The sequence below is a fragment of the Oncorhynchus gorbuscha genome, linkage group LG05 (genome assembly GCF_021184085.1).
Source record: "Oncorhynchus gorbuscha isolate QuinsamMale2020 ecotype Even-year linkage group LG05, OgorEven_v1.0, whole genome shotgun sequence".
Lineage (NCBI taxonomy): Eukaryota > Metazoa > Chordata > Actinopteri > Salmoniformes > Salmonidae > Oncorhynchus > Oncorhynchus gorbuscha.
This window is the reverse complement of record NC_060177.1, coordinates 52,806,652-52,822,612: the sequence shown is the minus strand read 5'-3', so window position 1 is coordinate 52,822,612 and position 15,961 is coordinate 52,806,652. Positions and strand designations below refer to the sequence as shown.

The window sequence follows — 15,961 nt, the reverse complement described above, 5'->3', positions numbered from 1 at the left end:
GTGATGCGCTTGGGGAGGATAATGGTGTAGAACGCTGAGCTATCTGTACTCAATGAACAAATATACTCACATAAGTAGGTGAGGGCAGTGTGGAGTGCAATTGAGATGGTGTCATCTATGGTTCTGTTGGGGGGAATGTAAATTGAGGTGTCTGGGATGTTAGAGTTGCTGTGTGCCATAACCAGCCTCTCAAAGCACTTCATGATTACAGATGTGAGTGCTACGGGGCGGTAGTCATTGGAGCATGAAGCCGTATAATGATTGGGAACAGGAATGACGGTGGCCATCTTGAACTACAGTGGAGCAAAAAAGTCAGCCACCAATTGTGCAAGTTCTCCCACTTAAAAAGATGAGGCCTGTAAATTTCATCATAGGTAGACTTCAACTATGACAGACAAAATGAGGGAAGAAAATACCCAAAAATCACATTTTTAATGAATGTATTTGCAAATTATGGTGGAAAATAAGTATTTGGTCACGTACAAACAAGCAAGATTTCTGGCTCTCACAGACCGGTAACTTCTTCTTTAAGAGGTTCCTCTGTCCTCCACTCGTTACCTGTATTAATGGCACCTGTTTGAACTTGTTATCAGTATAAAAGACACCTGTCCACAACCTCAAACAGTCACACTCCAAACTCCACTATGGCCAAGACCAAAGAGCTGTCAAAGGACACCAGAAACAAAATTGAAGACCTGCACCAGGCTGGGAAGACTGAATCTGCAATAGGTAAGCAGCTTGGTTTGAAGAAATCAACTGTGGGAGCAATTATTAGGAAATGGAAGACATACAAGACCACTGATAATCTCCCTCGATCTGGGGCTCCACGCAAGATCTCACCCCGTGAGGTCAAAATGATCACAAGAACGGTGAGCAAAAATCCCAGGACCACACAGGGGGACCTAGTGAATGACCTGCAGAGAGCTGGGACCAAAGTAACAGAGCCTACCATCAGCAAGGGCATTGAAGATGAAACGTGGCTGGGTCTTTCAGCATGACAATGATCCCAAACACACCGCGCGGGCGACGAAGGAGTGGCTTCGTAAGAAGCATTTCAAGGTCCTGGAGTGGCCTAGCCAGTCTCCAGATCTCAACCCCATATAAAATCTTTGGAGGGAGTTGAAAGTCCATGTTGCCTAGCAACAGACCCAAAACATTACTGCTCTAGAGGAGATCTGCATGGAGGAATGGGCCAAAATGCCAGCAACAGTGTGTGAAAACCTTGTCAAGCGTGTTCTGTAAGTCTTCACTTCTGTCATTGCCAATAAAGGGTATATAACAAAGTATTGAGATAAACTTTTGTTATTGACCAAATACTTTTTTTTGCCCCACTGTATGTGGGGATTACAGACTGGGACAAGGAGAGGTTGATTGTCACTGGGTGTGTTGTCTCCGGCTAATTTCATATACACTTGTCACGTAGCAATATAAAAACTAGGCATATGCATTTTATGATTCCCTTTTCCTGTGCAGTGCTTCCCAATGTGCAGTGGTTTCCACTAAAGCTCTATTAGTTCCACCTCAGTGCAGACCGTGTGGAGAGATGCTCACCACACACTGCAACAGTCTTCCCCTGGAGACGCCCGTGGCAACAGCTTGACTGCTCAACTCAGTCTTGCCTGAGCAGCAGTGGCCTTACATACACCGGAGTCCGGACACGTGTCCAATGGTAGCCAGGCATCATGCGTTAAGGACAACATAGTGAACCTTGCAAATGGACACTGGGACCCCAAAACAAATCAATGAAATACATTGGTGTCATATGATTTCTGAATCTAGCACTGCATTCAGTGATAAAGAGTATTCATCCTCAGTATTCAGGACACAAGAGTGGGTGTGAATATAGGCTACTCCCAGTCCCACTAAAATAACTTTACTAAATGCTGAGTGATTTCAGTTTTTAAATAACTAGTTGACCACATCGGTTCAATTAGTACATTTCAATTCCATTTAGTTCAGACGTTTTTCTGTCCTTCAACATGCTGTTTGTGCCATTTCTCTAGAGAGATCTCTTCTGGGACATGTCCAACTCATAATAGTTAAGTGCAGAAAACGTGATAATGAACTACAATGACCAGAATCCATTGTGCCTACAGCTGCCTGTTCTCATTGGTTCTTGCCAGGCAAGCCTGGAGGCCGGCAGACACGGAGAGGAAGGGTGATAGAGACATGAAAATGTATTTTTATTTAACTAGGCAAGTCAATCTTATTTACAAAGATAGCCTACCAAGGGGCAAAAAGGTCTCAGGGGCTGGGATTCAAAATAGGTGTGTTGGGTCAATGTCCTGTTGAAAAACAAATGATATTCCCACTAAGTGCAACCCAGATGGGATGACGTATCCCTGCAGAATGCTGTGGTAGCCATGCTGGTTAAGTGTGCCTTGAATTATAAATAAAATCACAGATAGTGTCACCAACAAAGCACCCCCCAAACCATCAGACCTCCACCGCCATGCTTCACGGTGGGAACCACACATGCAGAGGTCATCCATTCACCTTTTCTATGTCTTAAAGACACGCCGGTTTGAACCAAAAATCACACATTTGGACTCAGACCAAAGGACATATTTCCACCGGTCTAATTATATCCATTGCTTGTGTTTCTAGGCCCAAGAGTTCAAGTAACATACACATCTAAATATCTAAACTGGGTCTTCCTTTCCTGTAGTGGTCCTCATGAGAGGCAGTTTTATCATAGCGCTTGATGGTTTTTGCGACTGCACTTAAATAAACTTTAAAAGTTCGTAACATTTTCCAGATTAACTGACCTTCATGTCTTCAAGTAATGATGGACTGTCATTTCTCTTTGATTATTTGAGCTGTTCTTGCCATAAAATGGACTTGGTCTTTTACAAAATAGGGCTATCTTCTATATAACACTCCTACCTTGTTACAACACAACTGATTATCTCAAACGCATTAAGGAGGAAAGAAATTACACAAATGAACTTTTAACAAGGCATACCTGTTAATTGAAATTGCATTCCAGGTGACAACCTCATAAAGCTGGTTTAGAGAATGCCAAGGGTGTGCAAAGCTGTAATCAAGGCAAAGGGTGGCTACTTTGAAGAATCTAACATATAAAACATATTTTAACACTTTTTTGGTTACTACATGATTCCATGTGTTATTTCATATGTTGATGTCTTTACTATTATTCTACAATGTAGAAAATTGTAAAAACCTGGAATGAGTAGGTGTCCAAACTTTTCACTGGTACTGTGTGTGTGTGTGGCTAAATATTTTATTTAGGTAATATGAATAAATTATGGTTAGAGCCTAATAAGTGATAGTAATGGGCAGTCACTACAATCAAATGTTTAATTCTGTATTGTTACCGCATTGAACCTACATAATGTAGGTATATAATTTTTGAAAACATAAACCAACCTGAAACCAAACCAACCTGAAAAAGCACAAATCACTCAGCACTAAAGTGTACACTATTATTTCAGTCAAGACTTTCAAACGATACATCTTTTAAAAAAAGGCTTATACACCTGGCCTAAACATTGACTTGCTCAGTGAATTAAGTGGTGTAGACAGGTTGAAGAAAAACAAAAAAGCCATCGTTTGGAGCTCGTATCTAGGCTACACCCAGCATTGCTGACGGCACGGCACACCCAGTGATCAAATAATACAGAGGCCATTACAAAGAGTGGTAAGAAACACCTCAATAGACCAAGTCATTAAACAGCAAGCAGGGCACAAAAACAATGGCGAACGTGCATAAAGATGGCACAATTCAGATATGACGTCATTGTTTTAACACTGTATACAAAGTTTTTATACTTTGGCGCGCGATATGGTTCAATGTGCCAATAAATCAGTACAATCTACTTTAGGTTGTTCACATTTCTGGTGTCTTGAAGCTAAAATTGGGATAGTGTATACTTTGCTAATGAGCATACAAGAACATAGTAAATGGAGAGCAATGTACAATACGGTGAACTTAGCAAAACAAGGAATTAGCACCTCCGCTATTGAGCAGTGCTCAAGTTGATAAAAATGTGTAGTCTACATCGATCATGTGCGACAGAATTAATCCATCTAGGCCTAGACATTGAACAATAAATGAGGCTGTGTGTGTGTGTGTGTGTGTGTGTGTGTGTGTGTGTGTGTGTGTGTGTGTGTGTGTGTGTGTGTGTGTGTGTGTGTGTGTGTGTGTGTGTGTGTGTGTGTGTGTGTGTGTGTGTGTGTGTGTGTGTGTGTGTGTGTGTGTGTGTTCTGACGGCACTCCTTGCCGGAAGCTGGCTGTTGCCGCTCAATAGGATGTTAACAGCTGGCTACTGTGGATGACAGGCTATTTCCTGCTGTTCTGCAAGCTATGACAGGTCACTTTTCTCTCAGGTCAACATGCACACCGACTATTAAACCAAAAGATAAACTAAATGGCTGAGGCATCGGTCTCCAACATCGTGTGAGGGCTGAACCATTTGCCTTCCTGTACTAGATACATTCAGACAACAGCCTACATAGCCCGTTTTAGAGTCAGGGTTCTCCTCACTACTTCCTATTACATTTCAAATCTAATTGAACTGAAACACCGTACTACTGGGAGTTAACTCTTTTGAAAATAAGGCATGATTGCCATGCATCCATTTGCAACAGCCAGTCCAGCTAGCTTGAGAAGAAAAGTAACATAAGCAAGAGGGTACAGTAAACTCGCCTGTTTACTCGGTCTCTGTGTGAGGGTGGAAATCACTTCACCGAGAGGGAGGTTTCTCCACAATGGTTGTAAACAAAGGAGAGGCCAGAACAGCCATGACTGAGGCAGTGTTCTCACCATGTTAGTAGGTCTCAGCCTCTCCACATTTAAATAAACCCCGAAACAACCACAGAAGTAGGTCACGCATAAAAACGTATCTGGTCTCTCAACCAAGAAAAACTGCAGAGAACAACTGAAGATGAAGGTTAATTTTAGAGATGCAGCCACAACAAAAAGACATTGCATCTATAGCTCTCTCCCCATGGGAGGAAGTGTCTGCCTAAAATACACCTACTGCTAGTATTAAGCAACATCACTTCAAGAGAGAGCACATACAATGAAATGTAGGGCCTCAGACTGTGTTCAATACGGATCTGTCAGCTCTGGAAAGATTTTGTCTGCAAAACATAAACATACTTAAAGTAACTGAGTGAAAATATCACATATGCTGTGAACTCACACCCAAATAATGTTGCTGACTTATTTGTGGCCAAAGCATAAATTGGGTGGGGGAAACACTTCATACGTGTATCTCAAACAGACGGCTTTAAAAATGCTTGTCATTTCCTCATGAAGTATGATATGAGCTGGCCAATCAGCGTTCTACTCGCATGCATATTTTTAAATAACCAGCATACACTCACACCATTTTGTTGTTGGTGTAAGCCTAACACCATTATAAAACAGAAAACCTGCTTTCTAACATACTTAATTACCATTTTTTGTAAGGAAAACTATTTAACTCATATTGTAAGTAATTATAGGTCATATTTAATAGAAATCTGGAAACGATTAACCATTACTTTAAAATAAAACACAGTAAAGTGTATGACTGGGCGATAAAGCCAAAATATCACTACGATATTTTTTACATTTCAGACGGTCTGATTGTATTTTATGTTTTTGAATAATAAAAGTTCAACAATTTGCTTTATGAGTAGTGCATGACCCTCGGGCGGCAACACACATTCTAAGTGATTTCAATGGGTCTTTCTCCATTATGATCGTTTTATACTGTTCAATTAAAACTTCAACCCCCCCCCCAAAGTATACATTTTCATTAATTTCTGCCTTTCCTGCACTCATTTGAGATCATTTCCACACTGCCACGTAGGGCTGCACGATATGGGCAAACAAATGTAGGTCATATTTGAATACAGCGTTTGACATGACAATTAAAGAAATGCCAGGGAGGAGTTCTTTTCAAACAAAGTGTTGGTCAGTGTTTCCTAGGGGACCCTATAATTTTTTAATAGATTAAACGTTCTCTTAGTTACTTAATGTACCTAACATATTCATGCTTTGCCTATTCCTCTTTGATTTAGAAGGTACTGTTGCACAAACAACATGATCATTTAGGCATATACCATCACTGGTATCTGGCTGTACAGCTAGCTACATTTGCTCTGACTCAATACATTTATTAGCTAGCTAGCCAGCTATTTAGCATTAGCGGATAACATGAACTAGCGATTAGTATTAATGCGAACACGATTTAAAAAGACAAACTAGATGTTTGCGGATGTAAGAAACAAACAGTGTAATTATAGAGCGCTTGTGGATTTATATTAAGCAAAGTGGAAATAACATTGTTGTCGTCAACATTGTTGCAAGACCATGCAGACTGAACTGGGAGCGGGGCTAGGTCTGTGTGCAAAGCGGCGTGGAGAGAGACAACTCAAGTAGTGAAGTAAACTATTAAAATGGACGTTACACACAGTGTATCACACCTAACAAGCCAAACAGTGAAATACCGTTATAGAAGGTAAAAACCCAAACCAGTCCGTGCATCAATACTGGTACATAGTAAAATACGGTATACTGCTCAGCCCTAGTTTCAATTTGTAAGTCGCTCTGGATAAGAGCGTCTGCTAAATGACTTAAATGTAATGTACAGTAAATCTAATTCCCCCCAACTTTGTAGCCTAGCTGATGTGGAATCACTAGCTAGTTAGCAGTGCGCTAGTAGCATCCCTTGTGCAAGTGACACCACTCCCCCTGAGACTTGAAGTAGGCTAGTTGTTTCCCTTGCTCCACAAAGAGATATGGCTTTTGTGGAGTGATAGGTAATGCTGCTTCATGACTGCAAAGTGTTGCTGTGCAGAAGATCACTGGTCCCTGGAAGCTCCAAACGGGCTCTGCATAGCCAACACTAATTTTTCCTGAAACACTAGTAGTAGAGCATTTCCATCTAAAAGGACCCACGAGCATCAACATGTGAAGTTCATAAGAACATATCAAATTGGAGGGTTAAATGATAGCTAAGTGTCTATATTTTGGGGAAATGAAGGCAGACACATTTCAGCTTCCTACTTCGCAACAAAGCATCCTTCACTCATGCTTTCTAATAAACTCAGTCACCGTATCAGTATATTCGTCAATGTTATTCTCGGGAGCTACCCGGAACATATCCCAGTCCGCGTGATCAAAACAATAATGAAGCATGGATTCTGATTGATTAGACCAGCATTGAATAGTCCTTAGAATGGGTACTTCCTGTTAAGAGTTTCTGCCTATAGGAAGGGAGGAACAAAATGGAGTCATGGTCAGAGAGGACCTTGTAGGCATCCCGGAAGTTGGAGTAGCAGTGGTTGAAGTGTTTTAGCACCGTAAGTACTACAGTGGATGTGTTGATAGAACTTCGGCAGCCTTTTTCTCAAATTTGCTTTGTTAAAATCTCCAGCTACAATAAACACGGCCTCAGGATGTGGTTTCCAGTTTGCATAAAGTCCAGTGAAGTTCTTTGAGGGCCATTGTGGTATACACGGCATATACACGGCAGTTACTATAACTGAAGAGAATTCTCTAGTTAGCTAATTCGACCAGCATTTGATTGTGGGGTATTCTAGGTTGGGTAAACAAAAGGACTTGAGTTCCTTTATGTTATCACAATCACACCATGAGTCATTAATCATGAAACATACACCCTCGTCCTTCTTCTTCCTGGAGAGATATGTATTATTGTTTGCACGATGAACTGAGAACCCAGCTGGCTGGATGGACGCAGACAGTATATCCCGAGAGAGCCATGTGTCCGTGAAACAGAGTATGTTACAATCCCTGATGTCTCTCTGGAAAGAAATCCTTGGCCTGAGCTCGTCCACTTTATTATCAATAGACTGAACGTTAGCGAGGAATATACTCGGAAGCGGTGGGTGGTACACGCCTCCTACATCGGAAGACCTCTCCAAGTACCTCTTCTCCGATGCCGGTGTTTTGGGTTGGCCTCTGAATCAGTTCAATTGCCCTGGGGGGTTCGAACAAAGGATCCGCTTCGGGAAAGCCATATTCCTGGTTGTAATGCTGGTATTGCTGGTGAGGTACCGCCGCTCTGATACACAAAAGTTCTTCCCAGCTGTATGTAATTGCACAAAACAATTTCTGGGCTAATAAAAGTACGAATAATACATAAAAAAGCAAAATACTGCAAAGTCTCCTAAGAGCTAGAAGCACGGCAGCCCTATCCGTCAGCGCCATTGTCACCCAGGTTCAGTGTATAATAAAATCAGCTGTCAAGTTCTGCTTGAATGCAGAGGATGATGTCTTGTTTCTTTGCGTTTACGTCTTGCTCCAGGATACTGGGATGATGTTGGTGTAAATGTGTCAACATATTTGAGGTGTTGGCGGCTGCATATGCTATTCTCGTTGAGCATGGTGACATACGGTTAACATTGTATCCACAACTCTCTGTTCATCGCCGTTGTAATCTACTGGGAAGCCAAAATGATGGAGGATACTCCAATTCTGGTTTATTGACCGTCACACAGAACTAGTTCCCAGCTGTGCCTCACAAAAGGACGTTTGAAATGCACCAATTCAAATTTTGATTACAATGTGCACCCTAATTGTTTTCATGGAATAGCCTGGAAATAGATTTACTCAAAGGGCGTAGGCATAACCTAGCCTAGTGTTTTTATTTTGTAAATATATATATTTTTTAATGTATTCATTCAGGTTCACAGAGCGGACCAAACCGGTTCGAATATGTTACACGGTCCTCCCTTCCACTGGCATACTGTTCTTTAGCTAATAACATTTTTCTTTGTCTTTCTGTTGTCTGGTTGTCAAACCAAGAGTGTTAAAACAGTCCGAGTCTGGACAACGCCTCCCCCTCTGTCCATCTCTCCCTCTGCCTCGCTTTCTCTCCAGTTAATGTTACTTCTCCCAGTTCTTACTGACACCTACCCATGAGCCCCCTCAGTTCTTACTGACACCTACCCATGAGCCCCCTCTTGTTCCATTTATTGTAACCAGCATCCTCACCCACTGAGCACCGACCAACACTAGATATCCATGAACGTTGAAAAGTAGTTCAAATTTGGTCAGTCCACCCTGGCCTTGGATGTTAATGTCCAAAGATGGGATCAGATTTAGTCCGGTCCATCATAGATGTGTGTTTCACAAGTTTGGACAGTAGAGTATAATACAGTATATTGTACTATACTCTACCATACGCTACTGGACTGTACAAACCGCTACCTTACTCTGCTCTTCTTTGCTGTGCATTAGATTCATAATAATGCATTTCTGTGTAGTACAGATCAGGGACCCATGATATAATTCAGTTATCATAATTCCGTCACCGGGTGTAAATCCACTTCCCTTGCTGTAGTTCAATAAACCAAATATTTGTTTTCCCAATCTCAAGGTGCTATGTCGTAGTTGACAAGCCATACTTTCTACAGACTTCTTTGAATCTTAATTTGGAACAGATACACGACGCACACAAAGAATGTGGACACCCATTCAAATGAATGGATTTGGCTATTTCAGCCACACCCGTTGCTGACAGGTGTATGAAAATCGAGCACACAGCCACGCAACCTCCATAGGACAACATTGGTAGTAGAATGGCCTTACTGAAGAGCTGTCACTTTCAACATGGCACAGCATACAATGACATTCTAGACGATTCTGTGCTTCCAACTTTGTGGCTACAGTTTGGGGAAGGCCCTTTCGTACTTCAGCATGACAATGCTCCTGTTCACAAAGCGAGGTCCATAGAGAAATGATGTGTCAAGATTGGTGTGGAATTTGACTGGCCTGCACAGTTCCCTGACCTCAACCTCATTGAACACCTTTGGGGTTAATTGGAACGGCGACTGCGTGCCAGGCCTAATCCCCCAACATCAGTGCCCGACCTCACCAATGCTCGTCGCTGAATGGAAGCCTTCCCAGAAGAGTGGAGGGTGTTGTGGCGGCAAAGAGGGGACCAACTCCATATTAATGCCCATGATTTGGGAATGAGATTTTTTTTCCCCAGACGAGCAGGTGTCCACATACTTTTGGTAAGTAGTATATTTAACAGAGTTATTGGAAAATGTGGCCACATAAAAATCTGTGGGAGATTTTACAGTAATTATATCAAAGTATGCATCTGCACAGTTCTTTCACCAACTTAGTTTTTGTACATTTTTTAGCAGAAATTGTTAAAAGTAATCCTTGTGCATAGAGTTGTATGGTTTGTTAAACTTTGAAATCCTGTTTTTTTTGTTTTTTGGTATACATTTGGTATACATTTTAGAGTGGAAAAAAACTAGGAACGCGTGATTCCGTTACTGTGAAATGTTCCAGTAGTACACACAGTAGCAAATACAATAGCATCTTGTAGGGTAGCCAGCAGATCCGACCCGCTTGCTTACAGCTGCACTGGGGTTGGACAGGCTTCTTGGGTAGATTACGGAAACGCGGAGCCAGCGCAAGATATGGCTCAGAAAAAAACATACATCAATCCAGGGATGAGACAATGCTAGCTACCATTAATCCTCATGCTAGCTGGGGCGGCAGCGTAGCCTAGTGGTTAGAGTGTTGGACTAGTAACCGAAAGGTTGCGAGTTCAAACCCCCGAGCCGACAAGGTACAAATCTGTCGTTCTGCCCCTGAACAGTTAACCCACTGTTCCCAGGCCGTCATTGAAAATAAGAACGTGTTCTTAACTGACTTGTTAAATTAAAAAAATATATTAAAAAAAACAGCTAGCAGTAGCCACAGCAGCCATTATGGAATGTCATTGAACAACAAAGAAACTGAATGGCCCACACTGCCATTCCAAAAATGGCTATTGTGGCTTCTGCTACCTAGCATGAGGATTAATGGCCATTTCTCATTCCTGGATAAAGGTGTGTTTTCCGAACCATATCTTGGGACGCTTCCGGGGGGGGGGGGGGGGCTGTCCGACCTTAGTGGAGCTCTAAGCATGTGGGTCGGATCTGCTGGCTACTTGTAGGGGAGAAAAGACACGTGCTGCTCCACTTGCTTGCACTAGCCTAAACCTTTTCCCATGGCTCATGAGTTACAACCGCCATTGGGCAAAAACTGGTCCCACAGTTGACTTTGCACCTCAGAGCAAAAACCATAACATGAGGTCAAAGGAATTGTCCATAGAGCTCCCAGACAGAATTGTGTCAAGGCACAGATCTGGGGAAGGGTACCAAAAAAATGTCTGCAGCATTGAAGGTCCCCAAGAATACAGTGGCCTCCATCATTCTTAAACGGGAGAAGTTTGGAACCACCTAGCTGACCGCCTGGACAAACTGAGCAATCAGGGGAGAAGGGCCTTGGTCAGGGAGGTGACCAAGAACCTGATGGTTACTCTGACAGAGCTCCAGAGTTCCTTTGTGGAGATGGGAGAACCTTCCAGATGGACAACCATCTCTGCAGCACTCCACCAATCAGAGTAGCCAGACGGAAGCATTAAAAGAAGGCACATAACAGCCCGCTTGGAGTTTTCCAAAAGGCACCTAAAGAACTCTCTGACCATGAGAAAAAAGATTCTTTGGTCTGATAAAACCAAGGTTGAACTCTTTGGCCTGAATGCCAAGCTTCACGCCTGGAGGAAACCTGGCACCATCCCTACTGTGAAGCATTGTGGTGGCAGTATCATGCTGTGGGGGAGTTTTTCAGCAGCAGGGACTGGGAGACTAGTCAGGATAGAGGGAAAAATTAACAGAGCAAAGTACAGAGAGATCCTTGATGAAAACATTCTCCAAAGCTGGGGCCAATGTTCACCTAACAGGACAACAACCCTAAGCACACAGCCAAGACAATGCAGGAGTGACCTAGGGACAAGTCTCTGAATGCCCTTGAGTGACCTTTTATTTATTTAACTAGGCAAGTCAGTTAAGAACAAATTCTTATTTTCAATGACGGCCTAGGAACAGTGGGTTAACTGCATGTTCAGGGGCAGAACGACAGATTTGTACCTTGTCAGCTCGGGGGTTTGAACTTGCAACCTTCCGGTTACTAGTCCAACACTAACCACTAGGCTACCCTGCCGCCCCAAAGCCCGGACCTAGCCAAAGCCCGGACTTGAACCCGATCGAACAACTCTGGAAAAACCAGAAAATAGCTGTCCTATTCAAACCTGACAGTGCTTGAGAGGATCTGCAGATAAGAATGGGATAAACTCCCCAAATACAGGTGTGCCAAGCTTATATCATCATATCCAAGACGACACAAGGCTGTAATCACTGGCAAAGGTGCTTCAAAGTACTGAGTAAAGGGTCTGAATACTTATGTGAATGATATTTCAAAAATATTTCCATACATGTGAAAAAATGTCTAATAACCTGTTTTTTTTGTCATTATGAGGTATTGAGTGTAGATTGAGGGTTAAAAAAAACAAATCAATTTTAGAATAAGGCTATAACTTAACAAATATGGGGAAAAGTCAAGGGGTCTGAATACTTTTCGAATACACTCGGGTATGAGTAATAAACATACCAAATTCATTCCAAGGTTGCAAAAAAGATAGGTTGGCTTGACTCCCGTCCATAGCAGTCTCAACTAGCTCTCCAGTGACAACTCACAAAATACATAGAACACATACATGGTACAAGTGGCAACAGATGGGGACACTTGACTGAAGAGGAAGAGACTCTCCAGTCAAAGGAGCTTTTCAGTGTTCCGTGATATAGAGAACTAGCCATGACTCATAATAGTTCGAGAACCCAAGCTAAGGGGGAAACTCAAACACAGTGAATTAAACAAAGTACTTGTCGTTCTCCTCGAATAGCTAGTGCCTGATTAGTAAAGTCAGTGCTACTGAGGTACTGTAATATTACCAACCCAGATTAGTACGTTACCATTATTGCCTATAAAAAACATAGTCATGAAAAAAAAAACACTTAAGGTTACTGTACTAACGTTAGTCTACTAATTTACAGTACCTAGCTAGACCCCACCACGTACCCTAGAATGAATGACGACTACTGTCACTGTGCATCTTAAAAGTAAAATGGATTAGCAAACTAGGTTAGGATGTAGCGAAAGTATTTAGCTACTTAACGATAGTTTAGTACCGTTACGGTCAAGACAACATTCTATTCGGGCTACAGCTGACTGTACTGTAGCTACCTACAGTAGCTTGTCATATTCCATAACGTTAAATTCGTCACCGTCTTTTCAGGGAAAAAAGGCAGCTAACGTTAGCTAGCTAACTTGACTAATATAACCCGAATATAGCTAGCTATATTGCAACATTGTAGCTAGCTAGAACACACGTTATGAAAATCGCTAGCTAACGTGTCAGTTATCTAGCTACCTAATGTTTTCAATTCTAATTACGTTAGCTAGCTAGCCTAGCATGTAGATAGAACATCTATCCAATTCTAGCGTACTCTAGCTAGAAATCAAATATTATCTGGCTCGCTAACTAATAACAACTCGCTAGGTAGTCAAACACTGATTGAATGTTTAGCAAATATTGACTATGTAGTAGATAGCCTGCTAGCTCCTGTTACGGCAAAAATGTGGACGTTTGGTGTTAGAATCGGCCTTTGATCCACAGCTAGACCAAACCACACTGGCTGGCCGCATTTCTGGCTACAAGACGAGGCAGACAAACCCCAGACTAACAGCTAGCTACCGTTAGCTATTTATCTACCTAGTCCAGTCTAGACGAGCTTACCTTGCTTACTCTCTATTTTCCCCGACATTTCGAAGCAGAGACGGTAACGTTAAACAAATTAAAATCAGTGAGGTATGTTGTCCGTTTATTCTCTTTTAATCCCACATCCTTTAGCCAAAGCACTTTTTTAGCTCGGACCGTTCCGACGCAAATACAACAGCCAGCCAGACCCCGATGATGATGATGATGATGATGATAGGCAGACTAGCAGCAGACAACTCGGCTCTGTATCACAATCAACACCTCCCTCTTGCGGCTGGAATTGAGAAATGTGAGCGCACCGTACGGAAAGATGTGCCTTCAGGTGATGGATTTAGCTAGACTAATCAGATTCAAGAGAGAGAGGGACAGACGTTATTGACTCTCTTTTTTACTTATACATGGTTCAGTATAGGAAATAAGAGAGAAAATAAAAATAGTACATATTATGGTTTTAGTGGAGTATGCAGCTCATATTATTCCAAATTGAAATCAAAAACAGTAGCTAATTGCAGTGGTATGTATTCATGGATGCCAAGGGTTGCCAGGCCTCCCCAAAAACAAAAAAATACATGTATAAAATCATTTATCTTTGGTCTCTGTGTTTTCATAAGTTTCCTTCAATTTGCATGAGGCTGAATGTATCTCACTGGAAAAAGCATCAAACCAAGCGAAACAACGCTCCTCTGTTTCTGTATGTGTAGACCATCTATCTGATGCTGTCTGGTCATAAACAGTATGGTATTGTCGCCGCCAATAGCATTGAATGCAAGGGAAGCCAGTGAGCATTTGGCCTCCCTTGAGAAAAAAGTATAAAGTAATAGCCAATCAGCATTGAGCTAAAATGATTCAGTCAACTGTGTAAAGGAACGGTAGTTTGGATTAGGCTTCACTCCATCACATCGCATCAAGAGGAATATGTCATTGACAGAAACAACTTCAATTGTTGCATCTTGTTGTATTGTCCTACGGTGGCTAACTAGCAAGCTAAAATGGTCTGTTTCCTAAATTAGCCATGAATGGAGATAGGGATTTGGACTTGTGGTTTTACTTATCTCCGTACTGGCCAATGATTATAATGGCGATTCTGATCCAACCATAAATTCATACTTTCTGCCCCTGGACAGAGAGGATGTAGAAGTCTAATGTTAACTAGCTAACATTGTCCATGAAATGAAGTTAGGCTTGCAATCGAGCATTTTAGCCAGGTAGCCTAGGACAACAAAAAATAAAAGTGTGTACTGTCATGTTTTGTCTTAGATTGTCTTGTCATTATGCTTTCCCTTCTGTTCGTTTCCCCCTGCTGGTCTTATTAGGTTCGTTCCCTTTTTCTATCCCTCTCTCTCCCCCTCCCTCTCTCTCCTCTCTCTATCGTTCCGTTCCTGCTCCCAGCTGTTCCTATTCCCCTAATCATCATTTAGTCTTCCCACACCTGTTCCTTATCTTTTCCCCTGATTAGAGTCCCTATTTCTTCCCTTGTTTTCCGTTCCTGTCCTGTCGGATCCTTGTCTATTGTTCACCGTGCTGTGTCTATGTATTGCCCTGTCGTGTCGTGTTTCCCTCAGATGCTGCGTGGAGAGCAGGTGTCTGAGTCTGCTAGGTTCAAGTGCCTTCCCGAGGCAACCTGCAGTTCTTGATCAAGTCTCCAGTCTGTTCTCGTCATTACGAGTAGTATTATGCCTTTTGTTTGTAAAGTAACTTTACTGGATTAAAAACTCTGTTTTCGCCAAGTCGCTTTTGGGTCCTCATTCACCTGCATAACAGAAGGATCCGACCAAGGAATGGACCCAGCGACTACAGATGCTCGTAACACTGCCGTCGAGATCCAAGGAGCCATGCTCGGCAGACACGAGCAGGAATTGTCTGCTGCTCGCCATGCCGTGGAGAACCTGGCCGCTCAGGTTTCCGACCTCTCTGGACAGTTCCAGAGTCTTCGTCTCGTGCCACCTGTTACTTCCTGGCCTGCCGAGCCTCCGGAACCTAGGGTTAATAACCCACCTTGCTACTCCGGGCAGCCCACGGAGTGCCGCTCCTTTCTCACCCAGTGTGATATTGTGTTCTCTCTCCAACCCAACACATACTCTAGCGAGAGAGCTCGGGTTGCTCACGTCATTTCACTCCTTACTGGCCGGGCTCGAGAGTGGGGCACAGCTATCTGGGAGGCAAGGGCTGATTGTTCTAACAAGTACCAGAACTTTAAAGAGGAGATGATTCGGGTTTTTGACCGTTCAGTTTTTGGTAGGGAGGCTTCTAGGGCCCTGGCTTCCCTATGCCAAGGTGATCGATCCATAACGGATTACTCTATAGAGTTTCGCACTCTTGCTGCCTCTAGTGACTGGAACGAGCCGGCGCTGCTCGCTCGTTTT

The 15,961-nt window shown here is 42.6% G+C and overlaps 1 protein-coding gene across 5 annotated transcripts in view; it reads right to left on the bottom strand.

Moving 5' to 3' along the window:
* LOC124036026 (rap guanine nucleotide exchange factor 1-like) overlaps positions 1-13,825 on the bottom strand; it is a 46,947-nt gene extending 33,122 nt beyond the window's left edge. Inside the window, exon 1 of one of the 5 annotated variants that reach the window (XM_046350086.1) lies at positions 13,617-13,825. In XM_046350086.1, coding sequence (XP_046206042.1) covers positions 13,617-13,644 — 28 coding nt within the window. In that variant the 5' untranslated portion in view covers positions 13,645-13,825. The remainder of the gene's footprint in view (positions 1-13,616) is intronic. The other 4 variants (XM_046350089.1, XM_046350090.1, XM_046350091.1 and 1 more) reach the window with 4 other exon arrangements.
* Between the last annotated feature and the right edge of the window lie 2,136 nt (positions 13,826-15,961).